This window comes from Papio anubis, chromosome 1, assembly GCF_008728515.1.
Source record: "Papio anubis isolate 15944 chromosome 1, Panubis1.0, whole genome shotgun sequence".
Lineage (NCBI taxonomy): Eukaryota > Metazoa > Chordata > Mammalia > Primates > Cercopithecidae > Papio > Papio anubis.
The window spans coordinates 38321372-38348796 of NC_044976.1; the positions used below are offsets into that span (position 1 = coordinate 38321372).

Below are 27425 nucleotides of genomic sequence, written 5' to 3' on the forward strand. Positions count from 1 at the left end.
TACTTGCTGTACAGGAATGTAAAAAATACTGAAAACACGAAGCATAAGAAACTACTCTTTATTTTAGACAACCTCATAAAATTATTTTCACATCCCCCCCACTTCTTGCTCTTAATCCTCATCTTTTAGTTGAAGAATAAGGCTTGAGAGAGAGAAAGGAAAAACCATAATGGGTAAACTTAGCAGCACCAACACGGTTCTTTCATCAAGGCGTAGCTCATCATTTCTCCAAACTGACATTCTACAGAAATGTCTTCCAAAAAGCGTTAAGTTTTCACAGAGTGGGGACTATGATTTCCATGCTCAAGTAGTATAGGAAATGGGAGATTGTTAGTTTTGTTTACTGTAACACGAATTCTCGGAGTCCTCAGACCCTCTAATGTGGGTGATCTCCAGAAGGAGAAAGGGAGTGTGTAGTATTTTCCAAGCTTTTTGAGCAAACAATCCTTTTCTCACAGAACCCATCAGAAACAGTTTGGAGTATGCTGGTAAATATGTTTTGGGGATTGAAGTCAGAAAGGCTGATCTTTTCATATGGTTCCTCCTATTCTCTGCTAAAGCCAGCAACAGAGTAAGTTGACTCTAGCATCAAGACCACTAGTCATATTAAGAAAGGGCAGGTTGGTCAAGAATGGAATAGGAAGAACTAGCTGCCTCACTTTTCACTTTCGTGCCTACATTTTCTTCACTCCCTAAGTTATACAAGATGTACATTTCCTCTCTTAAGCAACTTAATTGGATGCTACTTCCCTCCTTTTGTGACAGAGCAACTAATTCATCACTACCTGAGGAGACAAAGTGGGTGCCACAGAAGCAAGACTAGGCCAGTGGGATTTGCCTAATAATAAGATGATAGCACAGAGGGTAACGTATTCAGAGAGGAAGGCAGCCTTAAGAAATGCAGAAATAGCCAAGCAAGATTTTTCCAAGCACTGGTTAAATCACCAGCAAAACAAAGCATTTATGTGAGTACCTCAGGCCTGGGTACCTCTTTGCTTGAAATCCGGCAAGATCTTGGAAAAATGTTTGCCCTCAGAATCTATCTCATTGCTTTAATTAGTTGTCTCCTTTGGGCCTGGGCACAGTTCTGGCACTGATCTGGAACAGACTCCCTTTCTAAAACTGAGCGTGACCACATCAAAAGTTTATAAAACAATCGCCATGGTAATTAAACTTGCATTCAACACCATATGGTAACAGAAGATGGCAAAGGATAAGCTTCAGATCTTAGATCTTTCCAAGTAGGGCATGTTAGATAAGGATAGAAGGATTAGTTGCAAGCTGGATCTGAGCTCAGGCTTGGCATGAAGGAAACTGTCTCCCATGTGGTTTGGAAGAGTTAGGGGCTCCCTGAGCTCTATTGTGAACTGTATGGGTTTCATCCAAGGAATGGTATAATGTGGGCATAAAACCATTCTTCAGACAACTGAAGATGGTCCCCTTCTGTAGCCAGAAACACTAGCTGTCCTGCATTGTCCATTTCTTTTAGCCCCAGGCGGTCCTGCAGAGGGAAAGCCATAATTAATCAAAAAGCTTAATGAAGTTTTGGAGTAAAATGGTAAATATGTTAACTCGAGATATATTGTCAAAATAAAATTGAGGTATATTTTCAAAAATGCCAAAAAGAATATCTCCTAGTTTTTTTTTCTTTCTTTTCTTTTTTTTTTTTGAGATGGAGTCTTGCTCTGTCACCCAGGCTGGAGTGCAGTGGCACAATCTTGGCTTACTGCAACCTCCACTTCCCGGGTTCAAGCGATTCTCCTGCCTCCGCCTCACGAGTAGCTGGAATTACAGGCATGTGCCACCACGCCCAGGTAATTTCTTGTATTTTTAGTAGAGATGGGGTTTCACCGTGTTAGGATGGTCTCGATCTCCTGACCTCAGGTGATCAACCTGCCTCGGCCTCCCAAAGTGCTGGGATTACAGGCGTGAGCCACCACACCCGGCCAGTTTTTTCTAAGTATTAAAAATGTATATGCAATTGAGATTGCACTATATAGAGTTCTAGATTCTGCTTTTTGAAAAGCTTCTCAGAGTCAGAGGACTACCTATAGGTGGGCAAGCCATGGACAACACTGCCTCAGCATGCCATAGGTAAGTGGGACTGAGCCAAAGACAGGAGAACATTAGCTAGGTAACTTAAAAAACATCCAACCCAGGCCAGGCGCGGTGGCTCACGCCTGTAATACCAGCACTTTGGGTGGCCAAGGCAGGCGGATCACCTGCGGTCAGGAGTTCAAGACCAGCCTGACCAATATGATAAAACCTCATCTCTAATAAAAATACAAAAATTAGCTGGGCATGGTGGCGGGCACCTGTAATCCCAGCTACTTGGGAGGCTGAGACAAGAGAATTTGCTTGAACCCGGGAAGTGGAGGTTGCAGTGAGCTGAGATCACGCCATTGCACTACAGCCTGGGCAATAAGAGCAAAACTTCATCTCAAAAAACAAAACAAAAAAACCATATGCAAGCCTTAGGTAACAAACCCTGGACACTTCCATATTCTGGAGTTGAAAATGTCATTACCCATAGCCTAGGTGCTGGAGAACAACCCCTGGTTGGGAAGATAAGCAGTTACGACAGTGCCAGAATGGTGCTTCTGCCATGGCCACCATTATTTTGAGTTTCACAATAGGGAAGTTCTTAGCTGTAATTTCTCAAGCCTTTTTTTTTTTTTTAAATCAGACTCTAGCTTCCCTTTTTACCTCACCACTGAAGTTGAAGAACCCAATGCAAAAGAAAAGCCAAGAGGAGACAAATGACCTCTGAAATAACATAGAGGAATTCTAGTAGAAGGTGACTGGTTCAGGTGTAGTACTTATGCATTTTGGAGAGTCTGTCTCCAATATAAAATCCTTAGGGCTGGGCATGGTGGCTCACGCCTGTAATTCCAACACTCTTGGAGGCTGAGGCAGGTGGATCACCTGAGGTAAGGAGTTCAAGACCAGCCTGGCCAACATGGTGAAACCCTGTCTCTACTAAAAAAACAAAATATTAGGCATGGTGGCGTGTGCCTGTAATCCCAGCTACTAGTGAGGGTGAGGCAGGAGAATCGCTTGAACCCAGGAAGTGGAGGTTGCAGTCAGCTGAGACCACACCATTGCACTCCAGCCTAGGTGACAAAGCAAGACTCTGTCTCAAAAAAGAAAAAATCCTTAAAGTGTAGAAGGCCCCAGAACTGGAGGTGGTAAATTACTGCAACTTCTGCTTAAGATACAGGACCTACTGCTAAACAAAATTCACAACGCTAGTCCCAATCAGTCTCCTGCAGGAGCTTCCCTTGCAGTGTGTAATTTAGAAACAAGATTTCACATCTGTTAATGTTTAAAAGTAATGTTCCTTGGCCAGGCACAGTGGCTCACACCTGTAATCCCAGCACTTTGGGAGGCCGAGATGGGTGGATCACCTGAGGTCAGGAGTTCGAGACCAGCCTGGCCAACATGGCGAAACCCCATCTCTCCTAAAAATACAAAAATTAGCCGGGCATGGTGGCACACACCTGTAATCCCAGCTACTAAGGGGGCTGAGACAGGAGAACTGCTTGAACCCGGGAGGCAGAGGTTGCAGTGAGCAAAGATTGCTCCACTGCACTCCAGCCTGGGAGAGCGAGACTCCATCTCAAAAAAAAAAAAAAAAATGCCCCTCATCATGCCTGGAGGCTTCCTAGATTTGTAGCAGACGCACCTCAGCAAAGGCAGCTAGTTTTAAAACCTTTTTATCAAAAAAAGGGAATCAGACATGAGGTTTCTCTTTTTCTTGCTTGGAAACCATAAGGTTTCAGGATGTAGTGAATTTCTGTAACGCAGTGCCGGATAAGCTAGAGCAATAATCAAGAGCCTAACAAGCTTCACCCATATTGGACATAAGTCAGGTGTTTCAGGAGTACCTAGTGCTCTGAGGTGTACAGGGCAGGGCTCCAGCACCAAAGAATCTAGCAGCTTCAAGAACTGGGAGCTGAAAAAGACAGCACAACCTCCCAAGATAGATTCCCTGCCAGTTACCTGTGTGTACAGGGAGGTCTCCTGTAAGGGAATGGTTTCCTTGGCTTGGCCACTTCTGTAAAATCCAAACCACTGCAGAAGAAGCAAAAGAAATAAGGTCAGATGTGACACACAGCACATACTGCCAAACTAATTTGAGACTGGTTAGAAGCCAAAACTGCCAACAAAGTGAACATCATAAAGCTGTAGCAAGAAGGAAAAATGGATAGGGTGCGTCTGAGTCATCTCTTCTTAAGGGTGGAGCCCGAGGGATGAGTTAATCTTTCTGAGGGGCTGCTTTCCACTTCCCCAGAATTTCTGCTTCCTACATTTATTAAGCAATAAATGTGAAAAATTCCTGGGCTGAGCTCTAGACATTCAAGGATGAATCTATCATCTGTTTCCAAAAACCTCCCAGTCTTGCAAGGCACAGAAACAATTCACTGTGGAGCACAGAGGTCAGCAAATGTTTTTGTAAAGGCCAGATACAAAATATTTTAGGCTTTAAGGGCCATATGGTTGCAACTACTCACTGCTGCCACTGTAACAAAAGCAGCCACAGACAGTATGTGAAAAGTAAAACTGTTCCAATGAGGACACTAAATTTAAATTTTACATAATCTTTATATGTCAAAATACTTTATATGTCTAAGTAAATTTTACATAATCTTTATATGTCAAATTATTTCCCCCAACCATTAAAAAATGTAAAAACCATTCTTTACGTGTGGGTAACACCAAAACAGGTAGCAGGATGGACTGGGCCTGTGGGCCACAATCAGCCAATCCCTGGTGGTGTGACATAACGTGAGGAGTGTCCTAACACAGGCTGATGATCTACAAAAGAGATCACATTCTGCTTGGAAGGGGGATGGCATCCTGGCCTTGACAGACGAATAGGAACTGTCAGGTGGAGAAGCCAAGGAAGTACATTCTAGAGACAGAAAAACATGAACAAAGTTTGCATACGAGAGAAAAAGCACAAGTAGTACAATATGGCTTGATCAAGAGTGTATGAAGTGTGCAGACAAGGAAGATCAGGCTGGAAAACAGGGTGAAGGCAGATCAAGGCAGACCTTGGAGGCCAAGCTTAGGAACTGATATATTTTGGGCTGCTGATTCTGAACCCTTTTTGGGTCTGTGGTCTCTGGAAAATGGATTAAAATTATAGACCCTTCCCCAGAGAATGCAATTACATAATTTTGCATAGAATTCTGGGGTTGGGGGGTAGATTACAATCTTCAGTATCCCGTTTATGGACCTCAGGTGAAGAACTGTTCTATACAAAAGTTGGTGGAAGGGACTGCAGGTTTTTTCCCCCAGCAGGCAGCTGTATTTTTTCATTTCATTTCACTTCAATTTCATTTTATTTTCTTTTTGAGACAGAGTCTTACTCTGTCAACCAGGCTGGAGTGCAGTGGCACGATCTTGGCTCACTGCAAGCTCTGCCTCCTGGGTTCAAGCGATTCTCCTGCCTCAGCTTCCTAAGCAGCGGGGATTACAGGTGGCTGCCACCACGCCTGGTTAATTTCTTTTTGTATTTTGAGTAGCGATGGGGTTTCACCAAGTTGGCCAGATTGGTCTTGAACTCCTGACCTCAGGTGATCTGCCTGCCTTGGCCTCCCAGAGTGCTGGGATTACAGGCATGAGCCACTATGCCCGGCTGGCAGCCCTATTTTAATGCCATTTACTCTCCTGGCATGTGGCCTAAGTAGTGTCTCACCTCTGAATCTACAGGGTCCACAATGGAATCATTGAGGAATTTCACCATCACAAACTTCTTCAGGGCCATCAGGTTTTTCTTGTAGGACTCATTGATACCCTGAAAGAAAGGCCAGCAACACCTAAGGTCATTACCATCAGATACCAGCAGGGGGAGTAAAGCCTTCCAGTTCTCTGGTCTCCCTGACCCTGTGCCACCACTTTCTTCCCCATGGATATGGGCTGTTTTCCAGCTTCCTGCCCAGGATATACCTGTACAGCTTTTTTTTTTTTTCTCCTCTAAAACACAAAACAAAAAAAACCCTTTATTTTATTTTAGATTCAGGGGGGTACATGTGCAGTTTTGTTACAAGGGTATATTGTGTGATGCTGAGGTTTGGAGTTCTGTTGATCCTTTCACCCAAATAGTGAACACAGTGCCCAACAGGAAGCTTTTCAGCCCTAGACCCTCCCTCCCAGCTTTTGGAGTCTCCAGTGTCTATTGCTCCCATCTTTATATCCACGTGTACCCAATGTTTAGCTCCCAATAATAAGTGAGAGCATGTGATATTTGGTCTTCTGTTTCTGTGTTCATTTGCTTAGGATAATGGCCTCCAGCTGCATCCATGTTGCTGCAAAGAACAGAATTTCATTCTCTTTTATGACTGTGCAATATTCCATGGTGTATATGCACCACATTTTCTTTATCCAGTCCACCGCTGATGGGCACCTAGGTTGGTTTCATGTCTTTGCTATGGTGAACAGTGCTGCAATAAACATGAGTGCAAGTGTCTTTTTGGTAGGACAATTTGTTTTCCTTTGGGTATATACCCAGTCATGGGATTGCTTATACAGCCTTTTTTTTTTTTTTTTTTGAGATGGAGTCTCGCTCTGTCGCCCAGGCCGGAGTGCAGTGGCACCATCTCAGCTCACTGCAACCTCTGCCTCCGGGTTCAAGCAATTCTCCTGCCTCAGCCTCCCGAGTAGCTGGGATTACAGGTGGCCGCCACCACGTCCAGCTAATTTTGTATTTTTAGTAGAGGTGGGGTTTCACTGTGTCGGCCAGGCTGGTCTCAAACTCCTGACCTCAACTGATCTGCCCACCTCGGCCTCCCAAAATGCTAGGATTACAGGCGTAAGACACCGCGCCTGGCCTTCCTATCTGACTGACATGCCACCGGCCATGGCATACAGGTACAACTATGAATTTACACCACACTCCATAGGTGTCCATCACATAGGTGAGAGGCTTCTAGTCAGAGAAAGCCAAGACAAAATAAGAAACTGCAAATTCTGGGTGGTTCTGCAAATTCTGGGTGGTTCTGTGTTGTTTTTTGTTTGGTTTGTTTTTCCCTTCAAACTTTCTGTTTAAAAACAAAAAACCAAAAGACTCTCCAGATGAGTCTAATATAAACTGAGCCATCTAGTTTACCAGAACCTACCAAACCATGTTTGTGTCTGGGACATACTCAGTGCCTACTGTATCTCTCATCTAGGTAAATCTCTAGAGAAAAATCCACCCCCAAACTGATCCATCAGGAAAGCTTCCCTCATTAAGACAGCAGCTGTGAATTTCCACCTAGCCCAGTCAGCAACCTACTGAGCGTATCCTGTGTGTTTCAACACTGGGAGAGGGAAAGAACTTAAGGGAAGAAAGGCAATTGAATTTCTTTTTTTTTTTTTTTTTTGAGACGGAGTCTCGCTCTGTCGCCCAGGCTGGAGTGCAGTGGCCGGATCTCAGCTCACTGCAAGCTCCGCCTCCCGGGTTCCCGCCATTCTCCTGCCTCAGCCTCCCGAGTAGCTGGGACTACAGACGCCCGCCACCTCGCCCGGCTAGTTTTTTTTTTTTGTATTTTTTTAGTAGAGACGGGGTTTCACCGTGTTAGCCAGGATGGTCTCGATCTCCTGACCTCGTGATCCGCCCGTCTCGGCCTCCCAAAGTGCTGGGATTACAGGCTTGAGCCACCGCGCCCGGCCAAAGCTTGAGGTTGAATTTCAACCTCGCTAAAAGGAACTGAATCTCAAAGGCACTGCCTCCCAAAAAAACAGAACTTCTGTTTCCTAGGATCTGCCCAGGACAGTTTGGGTAGTCACCACTGATTTGTTTATGAGGACCTAAACAGGAAAAAGAATGCACATCTATGGGAACAGGGTTTGGGTGCTTACCCGCTCCTGATTTATATCTGCCAAGAAGATGCTGTGGTTGCGATATACATCCTCTTTTATGGGGTCATGCCAGTATTCGGCTTGCACGAGGCTGTAGGAAGAAAAAAGAATGAGGTGATCAAGCTGCAGGTCAGTCAGTATGCCTCGGGCACGCTCAGTGCAAAGGCCACCAAGAGACTTTAAAAGGACAAAAGGCCGGCCGGGAGCAGTGGCTCATGCCTGTAATCCCAGCACTTTGGGAGGCTGAGGCAAGTGGATCACGAGGTCAGGAGTTCAAGACCAGCCTGACCAAGATGGTGAAACCCCGTCTATACTAAAACTACAAAAATTAGGTGGGCGCGGTGGCAGGGGCCTATAATCCCAGCTACTCAGGAGGCTGAGGCCGGAGAATTGCTTGAACCCTGGCGGCAGAGGTTGCAATGAGCCGAGATCACGTCACTGCACTTCAGCCTGGGCGACGGAGTGAGACTCCGTCTCAAAAAACAAGGACAAAAGGCCAAAGCCCTCAAGTCCCAGGCCTTACCCTTTAATAGAGAAGACAAGACTTGTACCTATAAAACAGTCTGTCAATAAGACAAGGACTATTCAGCATAGTACAGAAATTATAAAAGATGCAGGCAAAGGACTCATCAATATTTGCTTCCCCTGTGACACTGGGGTTTGTCGTACTTATCATGCTGATATAGTTTGGCTGTGTCCTCACCCAAATCTCACCTTGAATTGTAACTCCCACAATTCCCATATGTCATGGGAGGTGACTGAATTATAGGGGTGGGTCTTTCCTGTGCTGTTCTCTTGATAGAGAATAAGTCTCATGAGATCTGATGGTTTCAAAGAGGGGAGCTGGGCTGGGTTCCGTGGCTCATGCCTATGATCTCAGCACTCTGAGAGGCCAAGGAGGGCAGATCACCTGAGGTCAGGAGTTTGAGACCAACCTGGCCAACATGAGGAAACCCTGTCTCTACCAAAAATACAAAACATTAACCAGGCATGGTGACATGTGCCTGTAATCCCAGCTACTCGGGAGGGTGAGGGAGGGAGAATCGCTTGAACTTGGGAAGAATAGGTTGCAGTGAGCCAAGATCACGCCATTGCACTCCAGCCTGGGAGACAGAGCGAGATTCCATCTCAAAAAAATAACAAATAAAAAATAAAATGAAGAGGGGAGTTTCCCTGCCCAAGCTCTCTTCTTTTGTCTGCTGTCATGTGAGATGTGCCTTTCACCTTCCGCCATGATTGTGAGGCTTCCCCAGCCACATGGAACTGTAAGTCCACTATAAACCTCTATTTGCCCAGTCTTGGGTATGTCTTTATCAATAGCGTGAAAACAGACTAATACAGTAAATAAGTACCAGCAGAGTGGGGTGCTACTGAAAAGTTACCCAAAAATGTGGAAGCGACTTTGGAACTGGGTACCAGGCAGAGCTTGGCACAGTTTGGAGGCCTCAGAAGAAGACGGGAAAATGTGGGAAAGCTTGGAACTTTCTAGAGACTTGTCGAATGGCTTTGACCAAAAGCCTGATAGTGATATAGACAATAAGGTGCAGGCTGAGGTGGTTTCAGATGGAGATGAGGAACTTGTTGGGAACTGGAGCAAAGGGGACTCTTTATACTTTCTTTCCAATCTCTCTCCACTTTCCCTTCCCTTCCAGCCTCCTCAAAACGGGCACTGTTACCACAAGGCCTCACATGGGGAAATTCAAACAAACTCTATCCCGGGTTGGCAGGGAGAGAAACACAAATTTCTACAACATAAGCTCCCCAGCCAGAGTGGAAGAGCTGCCCAGAGGCAGTGGTCCTGAAAACCCCACTCAGCGGGGCAGGGCGGCGTACAGCCCAACGGAGCCAGCTACGTCAGAGGAGCAGATGAGACTGAAGTGAAAGGAAGCAACAGTCAGACTGACATTCTAGAATGTGTTTATACATGTATTTGAAACCTTTTAAAGGTTTAGAACTCTGAACATTTATAGAATGCAAAAAAAAAAAAAGTTCTTGAGGAAAATTAGAAGTGTTACTTCAGTGAACACACAAATAATAAGGAAGCAAAACAGTCTTATTGCGGATACGGAGAAAATGTGAGTGGTCTAGATAGAAGATCAAACCAGCCACAACATTCCCTTAAGCCAAAGCCTAATCCAGAGCAACGACCTAACTCTCTTCAATTTAATGAAGGCTGAGAGAGGTGAGGAAGCTGCAGAAAAAAAAAGTGTGAAGCTAGCAGAGGTTGGTTTATAAGGTTCAAGGAAAGAAACCATCTCCATAACGTGAGAGTGCAAGATGGGGCAGCAAATGCTGATGTAGAAGCTGCAGTAAGTTATCCAGGAGATCTAGCTGAGATACTTAATGAAGGTGGCGACCATGAACAACGAATTTTCAGTGTAGATGAAACAGTCTTATGTTGGAAGAAGATGCCATCTAGGACTTTCACAGCTATAGAGGAGAAGTCAATGCCTGGCTTCAAAACGTCAAAGGACCGGCTGACTCTCTTGTGAGTGCCGAATGGAGCTGATGACTTTAAGTTGAAGCCAATGCTTGGTTTTTAAATCCTAGGGCCCTTAAGAACTATGCTAAATGACTATGCCTGTGCTCTATAAATGGAACACAAAGCCTGGATGACAGCAGATCTGTTTACAGTGTGGTTTGCTGACTATTTTAAGCCCACTGTTGAGACCTATTGCTCAGAAAAAAAGATTCCTTTCAAAACATTACCACGCAGCTGGGCATGGTGGCTCACACCTGTAATGCCAGCACTTTGGGAGGCCAAGGTAGGAGGACTGTTTGAGGCCAGGAGTTCAAGACTAGCTTGGGCAACATAGCAAGACCCCACCTCTACGAAAGAAAATTCTTTCTAAAATTAGCCGAGCATGGTGGTGCATGCCTGCAGTCCTAGCTATTCAGGAGGCTGAAGTGGGACGATGGCTTGAGTCCAGAAGGTGAAGGCTGCAGTGAGCTGTGATCACACCACTGCACTCTAATCTGGGCAACAGAGCACAACCCTGTCTCAAAAACTATGTTTTTTAATTTAAAAAAGTTTAAAAACAAACTTAAAAAACAAACAAATATTACAGCTCATTAAAAAGCACCTGGTCACCCAAGAGCTCTGATGGAGATGTACAAAGAGATTAATGTGTCTTCATGCCTGCCATAGCACATCCATTCTACAGCCCATGGATCAAGCAGTAATTTCAACTTTCAAGTCTTATTATTTAAGAAATACATTTATGCCGGGCGCGGTGGCTCAAGCCTGTAATCCCAGCACTTTGGGAGGCCGAGGCGGGTGGATCACAAGGTCAGGAGATCGAGACTATCCTGGCTAACATGGTGAAACCCCGTCTCTACTAAAAATACAAAAAACTAGCCGGGTGCGGTAGCGGGCGCCTGTAGTCCCAGCTACTTGGGAGGCTGAGGCGGGAGAATGGCGTGAACCCGGGGGGCGGAGCTTGCAGTGAGCTGAGATCGCGCCACTGCACTCCAGCCTGGGAGACACAGTGAGACTCCGAAAAAAAAAAAAAAAAAGAAAAAAGAAAAAAGAAATACATTTACAAGGTTGTAGATGCATAGACAGTGATTCCTTTGATACATCTGGGCAAAGTAAATGGAAGACCTCATGGAAATGATGTATCATTCTAGATGCCATTAAGAACATTAATGGGCTGGGTACCATTCACTTTGGGAGGGTGAGGAGGGAACATCAATGGAGCCCAGGAGTTTGAGACTAGCCTGGGCAACATAAACGAGATCCCATCTCTACAAAAAAATTTAAAAATTAATGGGGTGTGGCCGGGCGTGGTGGCTCAAGCCTGTAATCCCAGCACTTTGGGAGGCCGAGACGGGTGGATCACGAGGTCAGGAGATCGAGACCATCCTAGCTAACACGGTGAAACCCTGTCTCTACTAAAAAATACAAAAAACTAGCCAGGCGAGGTGGCGGGCGCCTGTAATCCCAGCTACTCCGGAGGCTGAGGCAGGAGAATGGCGTGAACCCGGGAGGCGGAGCTTGCAGTGAGCTGAGATCTGGCCACTGCACTCCAGCCTGGGCGACAGAGCGAGACTCCGTCTCAAAAAAAAAAAAAAAAAATTAGTGGGGTGTAGTGGCTAACACCTGTAGTCCCAGCTGCTCAGGAGGCTGAAGTGTGAGGATCGCTTGAGCCTGGGAGGTTGAGGCTGGGTTGCAGTGAGCTGTAATGGCACCACTGCACTCCAACTTGGGTGACAGAGTGAGACTTTGTCTCAAAAACAAACAAAAATTCATGATTCACAGGAAGAGGTCAAAATATCAATAGTAACAGGAGTTTAAAAGTTGATTCCAACCCTCATGAGTGGCTGAGGGATTCAAGACTTCAATGAAGGAAGTAACTGCAGATGTGGAAATAGCAAGAGAACTAGAATTAGAAGTGGAACCTGACGATGTGACTGAATTGCTGCAATCTCATACAACAGATAAGGAATTGCTTCTTACGGATGAGCAAAAAAGTGGCTTCTTGAGATGGAATCTACTCCTGGTGAAGATGCTATGAACACTGATGAAATGACAACAAAGGATTTAGAATAAATATTACATAAGCTTACATAAAAGCAGTGGCAGGGTTTGAGGACTGAGTCCAGTTCTGAAAGATGTTCTACTGTGGCCAAAATGCTACCAAATAGCATCGTAGGCTACAAAGAAATCTTTCATGAAAGGAAGAGTCAATTGATACAAAGTTCATCATTGTCTCACTTTAAGAAATTAGCACAGCCACCCCTACCTTCAGCAACCACCACCCTGATCAGTCAGCAGCCATCAACATCCAGGCAAGACCCTCCACCAGCAAAAAGATCACTTGCTGAAGACTCAAATGATCATTAGCATTTTTTAGCATTAAAGTATTTTCTAATTAAGGCATGTACTTTTTTTAGGCATAATGCTACTGCACACTTAACAGCCTTCAGTATAGTGTAAACATAGCTTTTATATGCACTGGGAAACCAATAAATTTGTGTGACTTGCTGTATTGCAGTATTTGCTTTATCGTGGTGGTCTAGAACCGAATCCTCAGTATCTCTGAGGTATGCCTGTAGTTTGGTACATTACTCTCTCACTTTTCTGAATGGCTGAAAAGTCTCTGAGACAGCCTGAGTAGATGCCTCAATATTTCCAGAAAACAAAGTTGCAAGTTCATCAGCTGAGGACAAAGACGTGGGGAAAACGGGACAACTGGGGACAAGCACTCTGAGATCCACTGCGGGTGGGGTGCAAACTGGGAGCAGGGCCCCGAGCAGACCTGGGGAGGGCAAGTTGCTATGAAAATTAAACAGGATATGTAAAGCTCTAGCTTCCCCTGAGCTGGAACAGGGGAAGATGGAGGCCAAGGCCGAGGCCAGGGCAACACTGAAGTATTCATTGTGGCAGGGAGTGTAGGGGTGGGAGGGTACAGCATGGGGCGGGGCATGGCAGAGAGCAAACTGGAGGAAGGAGAAGGCTAGGAAGGGCTGACAGCACCTGCGAAGGCAAAAGGGAACTAGACAGTAGATTTTACATCCAGGAAGGAGAGCGAGAACTGTTACACCATTCCTCGTTGCCCTCATCATGCCAAGCCGGGGGCTTCCTCACCAGTTACTGTGTGGATTGGGATATCACGTTTGCTTTGCTAAGGTTAAGTTATCTGAAGAATGTGGAAGACCTCTTTTGGGGTCTCTGCCTAAGTCCCACTCTTGCACTCTTCCTGCCCCGCCTACTGGTTTACAGGGAGGTGGGTATGGGGAGTATGCATGGTTCCACTTCTCTGGCCACAGTTAATGAGAGCAGAGGTGCACACCTGACCTGAGCCGGGGCATGGTCCCTTCCCGAAGAATCTGAATCAGGACAGAGAGATTCTAGCCTCAGACTGAGACAATCTCCTAACAGAAGATTAAACATTTGGAAGCTGTGCGAGGCCACCTTCCATCATGTGGGTGGCAGGGGAAGCTGGTCTGCATGGAGAGAAGCAGCAGCGACACAGAGAGAGAAGCAACAATGGCAATGGAGAGAGAATACCCTGGCTCCTCGTGGCTCCCAATTCTTGATTCCAGGCCCTGTGAGGCCTTAGGCACCAACAGAGTATTACTTTCTTTTAAAATTTACTTTGGCTTGATATGGTTTCCTTCTTGCAACCAGAATTAATCTTCCCTAATACCAGGGGCAACCTAGGACAGTATCACAAAGACAAAATGATTTCTCCTTGTTACTTTAAGCCTTCGCCATCTGCTCTGCTAAAACAGTTCTCACATTCATTCATCTGCTTGCTTGCTTTCAAAAACATGTTGGCATTTTTTATGGTCTCTTACCTCCTTTCTCCCTGTTCTCTCTGCTCTTGTGGGTTTATCACTTTTTATTCTTCTGCTACCACTTCATTAAAATTTAAGGAGGAAGATAAACACATCAATCTACTGCTTTTAATCAGTATCTTTTATTTTTATTTTTTGAGACAGAGTCTCACTCTGTCACCTAGGCTGGGGTGCAGAGGCACAATCTCAGCTCACTGCAACTTCCACCTCCTGGGTGCAAGTGATTCTCTAGCCTCAGCCTCCGGAGTAGCTGAGACTACAGGTGTGCGCCACCACACCTGGCTAATTTTTGTATTTTTAGTAGAGATGGAGTTTCGTCATGTTGGCCAGGCTGGTCTCAAACTCCAGGCCTCAAGTGATCTGCCTACCAAGGCCTCCCAAAGTGCTGGGATAACAGGCATGAGCCACCGCACCCACCTTAATCAGTATTTACGTGTCACTTGTCACCCCCTGATGGACTGCTCACTTAGCATCACTAACAGAATTCTGATTGCCAAGAGCTGTTTTGGTTCACACAAAGAAAGAAAAGTATAGGCTTTTTGGAGGCAACTGGGCAAGAGTGAGAATCAAGAGTAAAGGAGGAAGAATGAAGTCTAAATACCATGCAAATCCATGAGAGCAAAGAATATGTAGAATATAAATAATTAAGTTGTGATTAGCCACAGCCAATCAAACCAGGCAAAGGGGAGAGCCTGGTGTAGCATGAGGGTAAAAAAAGGAGACAGAGGTACAGAGTATCTTAGTTTTCTATAAAAACCATCAGGTGGTACTGTTGACCCAAAACAGCTTTGTGGCTATTTGTGCAGCCAATGAGTGGGAAGAGAAAAGACAGCTAGCTGTAGGTTGTTCCAACATGAGTCAGTCACAAGGCTGTATCTTGGAAAATGGCTTCAAGAATATACTATAATAAAAAGTTGTTATTTGACAAGAATGAGACACTTGGAAAACCCACAGGATATTAGTTGATCCCAAACTCCAGCTATCATCTAGAGAACATCAGACCTACCATCGCAACTTCTGTGTTTTTTTGTTTTTTTTTTTTTTTTGAGACAGAGTCTCCCTCTGTCACCCAGGCTAGAGTGCGATGCGCAATCTCGGCTCACTGCAAGCTCCGCCTCCTGGGTTTTTTAAGCGATTCTCCTGCCTCAGCCTCCTGAGTAGCTGAGATTACAGGCACCACCGTGCTCAGCTAATTTTTGTATTTTTAGTAGAGACAGGGTTTCACCATGTTGGTCAGGCTGGTCTCAAACTCCTGACCTCATGATCCACCCGCCTCTGCCTCCCAAAGTGCTGGGATTACAGGCGTGAGCCACCGTGCCCGGCCTACAACTTCTAAGGATAGAGCCCGGGAATCCATTTTTAATGAATTTCCCTGTGGTTCTGATATACAATTAAGTTTGGAAACAAATGAACAAGCACACACTACAAAAGTAATTCTGCATCTTTTTTTTTTTTTTTAAATACATTTTAATAGAGACAGGGGTCTCACTATGTTGCTCAGACTGGTCTTGAACTTCTGGCTTCAAGCAATCCTCCTGCTTTGGCCTCTCAAAGAGTTGGGGTTTCAAGTGTGAGCCATCGTGCCAGGCTGGCCATGCTAAATACCCAAACACATTTGAGGAGTCAGGGACAGTGATGTAGGGAGTAGCTACCAACATAAAGAATCTGTCCTCTAAATACCAACAATAATTCCTTGAGCTTAGTACTTTCTAAAGGCTTTCTGTTTGTTTTTTAAAGATGGAAATTTATTCTGTTATAATTACATTCTTCTTACATAGAAAAATGCCCTTGTTTGTCTTTCTTTGTTTTTTAATTAATAGACTTTTTGGAGCGAGTTTAGGTTTACAATGAAATTGAGCAGATGGTACAAAAAGATCTCATTTGAAGTCCAGGCGCGGTGGCTCACGCCTGTAATCCCAGCACTTTGGGAGGCCAAGGCGGGTGGATCACCTTAGGTCAGGAGTTGGAGACCAGCCTGACCAACATGGAGAAACCCTGTCTCTTCTGAAAATACAAAATTAGCCGGGCGTGGTGGCACATGCCTGTAACCCCAGCTACTTGGAGGCTGAGGCAGGAGACTTGCTTGAATCTGGGAGGTGGAGGCTTCAGTGAGCCAAGATCACGCCACTGCACTCCAGCCTGGGCAAAAAGAGCGAAACTCTGTTTCAATAAAAAAAAAGATCTCATTTGAATGTCACAAGGAACTACTGCTGGAATCACTGTGAGCATGAAAGTCAGCATGGTATTTTCACACGGTGACAGGTGTGTGATCTTTTCAGCTAACCATACATACCGTTCCTGAACAACTTTGGAGTACGCGCCAGCATTCAGTGTTTTTCTGATAAAGTCACAGATGTGAGAGCTCTCTCCTGGGCATCGAGGGAGTCCAAAAACACCTACAGAGGTAGACGACAAATATTCATTCCTTCAGTAATCATGTATCCAATACCCACTATGCACAAGGCGCTGTGAGAAACAAAACGAACAGGACCAAACTCTGATCTCATTCACTTGTTCCTCATGAAAATAAAGTGCAGAGAACGAATACCATCACCAGCTTCCTCCTGGTGCTGCTTACACTCCTTCCCGCCTAAGGATCTTTGTACCTGCTCATCCCTGGAGGATGTGCTGCATCACATGGCTGGACTCATTTTCAGCTCTCAGGTCTTGGTCCTAGGCAAGTCATATCTGACCAGCTTACCTCAAATAGTACCCATCCTCATTTCCTTCCCCTCCCCCAGTTATACTTCATCCTTAGCATCCTCATCAATAACACTGTTTTGAGTACCACGAATAGTTCTGAGCAAAATATTGGCAATAATTAATGTAATCCTCACAACCAGCCTGTGGAGTAGATATCATTATTTTCCCCATATCACAGATAGAAAACTGTAAAACTGAGAGGTTAAATACCTTGTCCAAGGTTAGACAATAAGGGATAAGGATCAGACACAGGCAGTTTGGCCCCAGAGCCCACTCCTTTAAGCGCTACAACCATTAGTGTGTCCTTCACACAGTATCATGTTGTTCTTGTTTTTTTCCAAGAGATTGGGTCTTGCTATGTTGCCCAGACTAAAGTGCAATGGCTATTTACAGGCACAATTATAGCATGCCACAGTGCCTCGAACTCCTGGCTTCAAATGATCCTCCAGCCTCAACCTCCCAAGTAGCAGGGACTACAGGTATACACCACCTCGTGCCCGGCTATCCTCTATTTTATTGTGTACATATATATGTGTACATAAGTGCATGCATGTGCATATATACGTCTATGTATGTGTGTATATATGTGCATATGTCTATGTATGTATGTGTATATATGTGCACATGCGTGTGTGTATATATTTCATGAACGTAAGGACCTTGTCTGTCTTGTTCCTGGCATATAGTAGGTTTTCAATAAATATTTGTTGAATGAATAATAAAGCTTGTTTTACCAACTTGTGTTTGTATAATCCTTATACTTTTAAAAAGTGTTTTCCTACCTATTATTTCACTTTATCCTCTGAAAAATTCCTATAAGACAGGCAGGACCATATTTTGGTTTCCTCTGTGAGTGGAACCTAAGATACCAAATTACTTGCCTATGACTAATAGTTAATTGGGTGAGTCCAGGTTTCCTGATTATATGGAGAATCATTCTGCTCCCACATTATACCAGCTAATAGCTATACCCATCGCAACAGAGATGAAATTCCATTCTAAAGACACACCCTTCCCCAAAAGTATGGAATTCTGTCTAAACAGAAAACCTGCTATTTCTCAAAGGGTTTAAATTTAAAGACAAGGCCGGGCGCGGTGGCTCAAGCCTGTAATCCCAGCACTTTGGGAGGCCGAGACGGGTGGATCACGAGGTCAGGAGATCGAGACCATCCTGGCTAACACGGTGAAACCCCGTCTCTACTAAAAAATACAAAAAAAAACTAGCCGGGCGAGGTGGCGGGCGCCTGTAGTCCCAGCTACTCTGGAGGCTGAGGCAGGAGAATGGCGTGAACCCGGGAGGCGGAGCTTGCAGTGAGCTGAGATCCGGCCACCACACTCCAGCCTGGGTGACAGAGCGAGACTCCGTCTCAAAAAAAAAAAAAAAAAATTTAAAGACAAAAGAGCTTACACACTATTCTTTGCCTAAGCCTAAATTCAAGAGGATATCACCAAGTCAGAGAACAGGAAAGGTCACTCAATTTTCCTAACTCCTCAACCACCACCTGCCAGTGGCTATAACCATCTCACTTCCATGCAATCGTGTCAACAAAATTGGAGAGAAGTAGATGTCAACCTAGTGATGCAGGCCTCTGGAATCCTACGTCTCTTTCTATGTCTCCAGCAATGCTGGCTAGTTTGTTAAAAGCTAGAGAAACAGGATTTTGCAAGGATGGCTGATGTCTTGTGCAAATACAGTTCCTAGATTTTTTTAAAATCACATGGTCATGTCGGTTAGAACAGAGAAAAAAGAAAGCAAAGAGGCAAAGTTACCTTGATGTTGTCCCCCAACTGAGATCAGATTGATCATGGGAGGTGAAGGGCATCTCTGAGCCACTGCCCTCCTATGGAATAAAAGGGAGTTTCAGCTCCGACTGTCAGATGGAAATGTATCATCCACAATCGGCATCACAGATTAAGCTGGTCATCCTCTGTGGTTCCCCAAACCCACAGAGTTTCAGGATTTTCCTCTGATATAGGTGAATGCAAATCTTTCTTTCAACTTTCATAGAAAATAAATTAAGCTCTGGCCGGGCACGGTGGCTCACACCTGTAATTCCAGCACTTTGGGAGGTCAAGGTGGGTGGATCACATGAGGTCAGGAGTTTGAGACCAGCCTAGACAACATGGTGAAACCCCATCTCAACTAAAAATACAAAAAATTAGCTAGGTGTGGTGGTGAGCACCTGTTGTCCCAGCTACTCGGGAGGCTGAGGCAGGAGAATCGCTTGAACCTAGGACGTGGAGGTTGCAGTGAACCAAGATCACACCACTGCACTCCGGCCTGGGCAACAAGAGCAAAACTCCGTCTCAAAAAAAAAAAGAAAAGAAATTAAGTTCCATAAAGCTTCATACACAGGAACGTTTTAGGAAATTTCCCTTCCAAGATAGGTGACAATCTTGAATTGTGAAGGAGTGGATTTATCTGAATAAAAGAAAAAAAAAAATCCATTCCATATAAGTGGTACAATGTAACAAAAAGGAACTTACAGAAATTGGCCTCCCTGGGAGAATCCCATAGCATTGTAGCCTTGCTGCAATTTAGGATCCTTAGCAAGTGTCTGACACACTGTTGTTACTTGGGAATTGACATTCAAGAAGAAGCTGTTTTCCACGTCCTAAAAAAGAAGCCAGAGACAAGTGACAGGATGGGACTGAAAACAACCACTGACATCTTCTCTAAGAGGTAAACTCGTTTAGGTTGGTATCCTCACACGAGCCACTCAAGGGTGAAAGTATCATTGTATGATTTGCTGCTAAAAACACAAGGCAAAGCATTTCAACAGTATATGCTATGAAAGCAGTCAGCAACTCCTCAAAGGAACAGCTGTGAAGCGCCTTACCTCCATCAAGGTCTTCCCAATCTCTAAAGATAAGACGTAAATTCCAGGTATTTTCTTCTCAACCATTTTTTTAATAGCACCCATGCTTAAGGGATTGCAACAGCTGTCTCCTAGCCAACAAAAAACAATGATGGAAACTCATAAGTCAAAATATTATTTACTCTTTAAAAACTTTGAGGCCTCAAAGAGCATTATCAAGAATGTGAAAACAATGTACAGAATGGAAGAAAATATTTGCAAAACATTTATCCAATAAGGGCTTAATATCCAGAATATACTAGGAATTTATAACTCACTTACAACTCAAGGATAACCTAATTTAAAAACGGGAAAAGGAATTAAACAGATATTTTTCCAAAGAAGATATACAAATATCTAACAATTAGCATGTGAAAAGCATGTGAAATGCAAACCAAAACCACAATGAGATACCATTTCGCACAGACTAGGATGTCTTTAATAATACTTTTTAATAGAAACCAACAAGTATTGTCAAGGATGTAGAAAAACGGGATCCCTTGGACATTGCTGGTGGGAATGTAATAAGCAGCCACTGTGAAAAACAGTTTGGTGGTTTCTCAAAAAGTTAAACATACAATTACTAAATGACTCAGCAATTCAACTCCTAGTTATACACCCAAAAGAAATAAAAACACACGTCTACACAGAAGCTTGCATATAGATGTTAACAGCAGCAATATTTGTAATAGTCAAAAGGGAGAAACCATCCAGAAGGCCATGAATGAATGACTGAACAAAATGTGGTATATTCACACAATGGAATATTACTCAGTTATAAAAAGGAAGAAAGTGCTGACACATGCTACAACTTGAATGAACCTCAAAAACATTACACTAAGTGAAACAAGCCAGACTCAAAAGGTCACAGAATGCATGATTCCTTTTATATGATCAAAAAGAATAGGCAGATCCACTGATATACAGAAAACTAAGTTGGAGATTATCAAGAAGTAGTAGGAGGGGAGAACAGGGAGTGATTGCTTAATGGCTATGTGTGTTTTCCTGGGGCGTTGAAAAAGAGAGAAGTGTTAGTTGCACAACATAGCAAATACACTAAATGCCACTGAATTGCACAATTTAAAATGGTTAAATTTATATGAATTTTTACCTCAATTTTAAAAAATAGAAGAAAGAACATTTTTTGCTTAGCTCCTGTTCATCAAGTAATAACAAGCTTCAAAAGTCCATACAGGAGCTGGGTGTCGTGGCTCACGTCTGTAATCCCAGCACTTTGGGAGGCCGAGGTGGGTGGATCACGAGGTCAGGAGCTCGAGACCAGCCTGGGCAACATGGTGAGACCCCATCTCTACTAAAAATACAAAAATTAGCCGGGTGTGGAGGCGCGTGTCTGTAGTCCCAGGAACTTGGGGGGCTGAGGCAGAAGAATCACTTGAACCTGAAGGGTGGAGGTTTCAGTGAGCCAAGATCATGCCACTGCACTCCAGCCTGGGCAACAGAGCAAGGCTCCATCTCAAAAAAAAAAAAAAAAAAAATTCCATATAGGCCAAGCATGGTGGCTCATACCTATCATCCCAGCGCTTTGTTAAGACGAGGCAGGAGGGTTGCTTGAGGCCAAGAGTTTGAGACCAGTTTGGGCAACAAAATGAGACCCTGTCTCAAAAAACCCAAAAAGCCCATATAGGATAATTAAGACACCATATTTACAAATGAAAAATAAGCACAGGTATACATTCCCTTCCCCTATCACACAGGATATTTGGGGTGAAGAGATGCAAAGTTTTGTCTTCAGGGCCAGGACTAGGGTGAGGCAAATGAAGCATCTAGGACAGCGGTCCTCAACTTTTGGCACCAGGGACCAGTTTCGTGGAAGACAATTTTTCAAAACTGTTCCACCTCAGATCATCAGGCATTCGTTATTTTCTGATAAGGAGCACGCAACCCAGATCCCTCACATGCGCAGTTCACAACAGGATTTGAGCGCCTATGAGAATCTAATGCCACTGCTGACCTGAGAGGAGGTAGAGCTCATGGCCGTAAGGCTCCAGGCTCACTCACCTCCTGCTGTGTGGCCTAGTTCCTAACAGGTCACAGACCCGACCCAGGGAGTTGGGGACCCCTGCTCTAGGGCACAAAATTTAAGGAGGCACTCATTCTCAGGTTTATGTAAGTGCTGACCCTGAATTTGAGAGTGAGTGCCTCCTTAAAATTTGCATTTCAGGAGCCTCTTCATCTTGTCCTAATCCCAGACTTGTTTCTTCTATTTCAAGGAACTAGAACTAGGAACAGGAAGCAAACTGGCTACTGAGTAGGAGAAGTGGAGTGAGATCATTTCCCATTTCGAACTTACTCATTCCATTTTCAACCTGCAAGAAAGCTTAAGCACCAATTTTAGAAGAAGAAAAGGCTATTGCCTAGAGAATCGTCTATTCCTTTTATTTCTCTGAAAACAACGTTCTCCACACTGAGCTGTAATTGTAGGTTACTTAACTGCCTCTGCCTCCCCTGCAACTGACTGTGAGCTCTGGGAAAACACAAAGCTCCTAACTTGTGTCCTCTTTTGACCCCACAGTAGTAGCCCCAGGGCCTGGTGCAGAACCTTGAAAGTGTTTGTATTTGCTCACTCTAATTACTCTGAATATTTTTCTGTAACCCATCCCAATGAAGCTCTCACTGTCACCACTCTCCCAAAACTGCTTTTGTCAAGATTAGTCATCTTTATATTGCTAAATCCAATAATCAGTTGTCAGCCTTTATCTTCCTTGACCCATTAACATTTGATACAGTTACTCAGGACCTATCAACATTTGATGCAGTTGATCATGCCCTTCCTCCTGAAACACTTTCTTCACTTGGCGTCAAGGACACTGAGCTTTCCTGACCCCTCCACTTCACTGGTTGTTCGGATATAGTCTCCTTTGCTAGTTTCTCCTCATTTCCTCCACCTCCAAAGGGAATGGAGTACCTCAGGGCTCAGTCCTCTGTGTACACTCATTTCCTAGGTGATCTCACCAGGCCTTTAACTACTAGCTGTATGCCGAAGACTCCCTACTTAAATCTCCAGCCGGTATCTCTGTCCTAGACTCCACGCTCCATGCCTCTACAACACTTCCTGGATGTCTCATGAGGATTTTGAGTTTAGTAAGCCCAAAAGCAGACTCTTGATCTTTCCCCCACCCTAAGTCAGCTTGTCCTACAGGCTTCCCCGTCTTGGTAAAATGAAAACTTCACCCTTCCAATTGTCCAGGCCAAAACCTGTGGAGTCATCCTTGGCTCCTTTCTTTCTCTCTTATTCCAAGTCTGATCTGTTAGCAATCCGCCTTCAAAATCTATCCAAACTTTGACCACTTCTCAACACCTCTATTGTTACTCTACAGTTTCAAGCCATCATCATCTCTTGTTTAAATTATTGCAATAGTTTCCTAACCTGTCTCCCTGTGACTATCCATGAACCCCTACAATCTATTCTCAATACAGCAACTAAAGTGATTCTTTAAAAATGTGTCAGATCATGTCACTCATGTGGTCACAAAGTTCCCCATGACACTCTAGCCAAAGTCCCTGCATTAGTCTTACTAGGCCCAATAACTTCTGTAACTGCCCCTCCCTTCCAAACTAAACTCCTAACTTCTTCCCCTTGCTCACTCATTTCCAGCCACACTGACCTGAATGCTGTCTGTTGAATATACCAGACATACTTCTGCATCAGGGCTTTCCCATTTACTGTTCCTTCTACCAGATAGCCAAATGGCAACTGTCCTCATCCACCTGTTTTGCATTCAGATGTCACTTTTTTAATGAATTCTTTCCCAACTTTGCTTTATTAAAAGTGCAAGCCCCCACCTCATCTTTATCCTACACCCTACTATACTTTTCTCCATTGCACTTATCACCATTTGATATGTTATGTTTTACTTATTAATTTCTTTATAATCTGCTCCTCCTACCGGAGAGTAGGTTCCAAAAGAACAAAGACTTTAGCCTGTTTAGTTCCCTACTGTATCCTCAGCACCTAGTAGGTGCTCAATAACTGTGTTAAATTAATATAGGTTGAGCATCCTAATCTGAAAATGCAAAATCCAAAATCTGAAAGTTTTTCAGAGCAGACATAATGCCACAATTGGAAATTTCCACGCCTGACCTCATGTGACAGGTTGCACAAAATTATTTAAAACATTGCATAAAATTCACTTCCAGCAGGCCGGGCGCGGTGGCTCAAGCCTGTGATCCCAGCACTTTGGGAGGCCGAGATGGGCGGATCACAAGGTCAGGAGATCGAGACCATCCTGCCTAACACAGTGAAACCCCGTCTCTACTAAAAAAAAAATACAAAAAACTAGCCGGGCGAGGTGGCGGGCGCCTGTAGTCCCAGCTACTCGGGAGGCTGAGGCAGGAGAATGGCATAAACCCGGAAGGCGGAGCTTGCAGTGAGCTGAGATCCGGCCACTGCACTCCAGCCTGGGCGACAGAGCGAGACTCTGTCTCAGGAAAAACAAAAAACAAAAAACATTAACTTCCAGGTATGTGTATAAGGTGTATACGAAAAATAAATGAATTTCCTTGGGTCCAACCCCCAAGATATCTTGTTGTATATATGCAAACATTTTTTAAAAATCCGAAATACTTCTCAGTCCCAAGCATTTCAGATAAGGGTTACTCAACTTGTAAATGAACTGTAGGTGCCTAACAAAGCTCTGTTCAATGTGTGAAGGAATAAATAAAAGGGTAGATGCGCCAGTCATGTAGCCAGCCGCAGCTCACCTAGCCTGATCAAGTGCGAGATGCCGCATCCTGACGCCACTACTGTAAGGATTAATCAAGGACAGCATGTAAAACCTCAACGCCGTGCGCGGCTCTCTTTGAGCTCATCAAAGGACGGCTCCTTCCCCTTCTCTCTTTCCAATGCAGATCCTTCAAATCCTTCAAATCCTAAAATGTCGAGGCAGCCGCGAGCTGTGGGACCAGGTCCTCGCCCTTTACACCCGCATTTTGCAGATGCGAACCGAGGCTAGGAGGAGAGAGAATCGCCAAACCCTTTTCAGCTTCTCACTCACTCACCCATCCCATGCCAGATCACCAACGGCAGCGGCGCCGGCGGGTCCAGATGATGCAACGCCCGGGCAGCGAAGGTCCATGGTAGGAGGGCGACAGCCAAGAGCCACAGGCAGCTGGGCGACGCCATCTTCACTGTGTCACATGACCGCGGGCTCGCGCCTCCCGGAGCCGCGCTCCGCCCGCCTGGGCGTGGCGCCGCCGGCTGCAGACTGCAACCTGCGCATCCCGAACGGATGCGCAGCCTGATGGGCGTTGGCCCTACCCTGGAGCTTTCAGCGCAACAGGTCCCCCGCCAGGCTCCGCTGGCCGAGTGGGGCTCCGCGCTCTCGTAGACCACCCTCTGCGGTGAATCAAAACAATTGCTAACATTTATTCAGCGCTGATCAGATACTATCAGGCACCATACTTACAAACTTTAACTGATTTGCTCCTCATAACAACGCTGTATGCACTCCTCCCCCTCTGACAGGTGAGGACACTGAGGCACTGAGAACTGGCATTGAGTAAGGTGCCCAAGGGCACAGAGATAGCAAATTGGTGGGTCCAAAGTCGTTGCTCTTCACCACTGCCCTGTACTGCCTTTGGAAGAAACATGCACACAGGAAGGAAGAAAGGGAGGAGGGACAATTTCCAGCCAGGACCAATCATGGCAGGGTGTGGGGTTTGTTCTGGATATTGAAGGAGAGGTAGGATTTCAACAAGCAAAGATGAAATTCAGAAGGACTGAGATGAGCTAAGGTAGAGAGGAGAAAGACAACTGTGTTTTCTAGAAATGTCGGGACTTCAAGACGGACGAAAGCATATGTTGGATGCATAAGAGTGAGGGGAAAACCCATGGCCACTAACTGGCCTAATCTCAGCTGGATTATTTCAAGGGTCTCTCATCAATCATTTCCTTTTCCATTCTCTCCTCTTTAATCCATTTTATGCTCTATTGCCAGATTCATCCCTCAGTCCATCTTCATAATCTCAGTTCTCTGCTCAAGTTTTTTCAACAAAACATCAAAAAAATAGTGTAAAGAATTTGTAAAGAAATTAGAGTGTATCCACTATACAATGGAATAATATGAGGCCAGTTTTATAAAAAGTGAGTATAGGGCCAGGAGCGGTGGCTCACACCTATAATCCCAGCACTTTGGGAGGCCGAGGTGGGCAGATCACCTGAGGTCGGGAGTTCAAGACCAGCCTGACCAATATGGAGAAATCCCGTCTCTACTAAAAATACCAAATTAGCCAGGCGTGGTGGTGCATGCCTGTAATCCCAGCTACTCAGGAGGCCGAGGCAGGAGAATTGCTTGAACCTGGGAGGCAGACGTTGCGGTGAGCTGAGATCATGCCATTGTACTCCAGCCTGGGCAACAAGAGCGAAACTCTGTCTCAAAATAAATAAATAAATGAATAAATAAATAAATAAATAAATAAATAAGTGAATACAGCCCAGGCAACATAGCAAGACCCCATCTCCACCCAAAAAAAAAAAATTTTTTTTTTAAATTAGCCAGGGGTAGTGCTATGTGCCTGTAATCCTAGCTACTAGGGAGGCCGAGGTGGGAGGATCACTTGAGCCCAGGAGTTCAAGGCTGCATTGAGCTATGATCTTGCCATTGCACTACCCTCTGGGCAACAGGGGGTTGTTGTTTCTTTTTTGTCTCTCTCAAAAAAGAAAAATGAGGTGCATTTGCATAAAATGATATGAAAAATGTCTTTAGTATGTTGTAAAAGAAAAGTTGATTACAAACCCACGGGATTTGTAATCAACTTTGCATTCAGATTGCTTCACAAATGTCTTTCAGTTATTGCTCCAGTTTAAAGAAACCTTTAAAGAAATTATAAATAGTTCATTAAAGGCAGGAAACTTCATTCAGACGGCTATATTCATGGAAAAATCCTGAAGCTACTTCAATTTGTAAGTCTTAAGTTAAAAGAAAATGCTTATACAATAAGCTTATTTTTCTTAGGACAAAACTGTATACTGTATTGTATAATGCTTTATGATTCTGCATTTTTTTTTCTTTGAGACAGAGTTTCGCTCTTGTCGCCCAGGCTGGAGTACAGTGGCGTGATCTCGGCTCACTGTAACCTCCACCTTCCGGGTTCAAGTGATTCTCATGCCTCTGCCTCCCGAGTAGCTGGGATTACAGGCATGCCACCACCATGCCCGGCTAATTTTTTGTATTTTTAGTAGGGATGGGGTTTTGCCATGTTGCCCAGGCTGGTCTCGAACTCCTGAGCTCAGGCAATCTGCCCCACTCAGCCTCCAAAATTCTAGGATTACAGGTGTGAGCCACCATGCCAGGCCAAAACTCTTTTTGTTTTTTACTTTTATTTTCGATTCAGGGTTACATATGTAGTTTGCTATATAGGTAAATTGTGTGTCAAGGAGGTTGGGTGTACGTTTTATTTTGTCACCACCATAATGAACATAGTACCCAATAAGTAACTTTTCGATCCTCTCTCTCTTCCCCCTTCCACCCTCACGTAGGCCCCAGTATCTGTTGTTCTCTTCTTTGTGTCCATGTGTACTTAATGTTTAGCTCCCACTTATAAGTGAGAACATGTGGTATTTGGTTTTCTGTTCCTGCATTAGTTTGCTTAGGATCATGACCTCCAGTTCCATCTATGTTGCTGCAGATGGCATTATCTCATTCCTTTTTTGGCTGTGTAGTATTCCATGGTGTATACCTACCACATTTTCTT

General features: G+C 44.5%; 1 protein-coding gene across 2 annotated transcripts; it reads right to left on the reverse strand.

Annotated features, from left to right (window-relative positions):
- Positions 1-41: 41 nt before the first annotated feature.
- PPT1 (palmitoyl-protein thioesterase 1) lies at positions 42-25317 on the reverse strand. 2 transcript variants are annotated; one of them, XM_009205702.2, is made up of 9 exons: positions 24732-25317; positions 19695-19804; positions 19342-19469; positions 18625-18695; positions 16445-16547; positions 7849-7939; positions 5705-5803; positions 4003-4074; positions 42-1501 (listed from the first exon to the last, which is right to left on the reverse strand). In XM_009205702.2, the coding sequence occupies exons 1-9, from the start codon at positions 24853-24855 to the stop codon at positions 1379-1381; spliced, it is 921 nt and encodes a 306-aa protein (XP_009203966.1). In that variant the 5' UTR covers positions 24856-25317; the 3' UTR covers positions 42-1378. The 2 variants fall into 2 exon arrangements, with proteins under 2 accessions (XP_009203966.1, XP_009203974.1); XM_009205710.2 differs by lacking the exon at positions 24732-25317 and adding an exon at positions 24435-24665.
- Between the last annotated feature and the right edge of the window lie 2108 nt (positions 25318-27425).

Excerpts from the sequence above, each read along its gene's own strand:
- PPT1 (XM_009205702.2), bottom strand. The coding sequence starts at position 24,855 with ATGGCGTCGCCCAGCTGCCTGTGGCTCTTGGCTGTCGCCCTCCTACCA. Across the intron at positions 4,075-5,704 it reads TGGACCCTGTAGATTCAGAG|TGGTTTGGATTTTACAGAAG; the intron begins GTGAGACACTAC and ends CTTCTTCTGCAG. Across the intron at positions 1,502-4,002 it reads AGACCTCCCTGTACACACAG|GACCGCCTGGGGCTAAAAGA; the intron begins GTAACTGGCAGG and ends TTCCCTCTGCAG.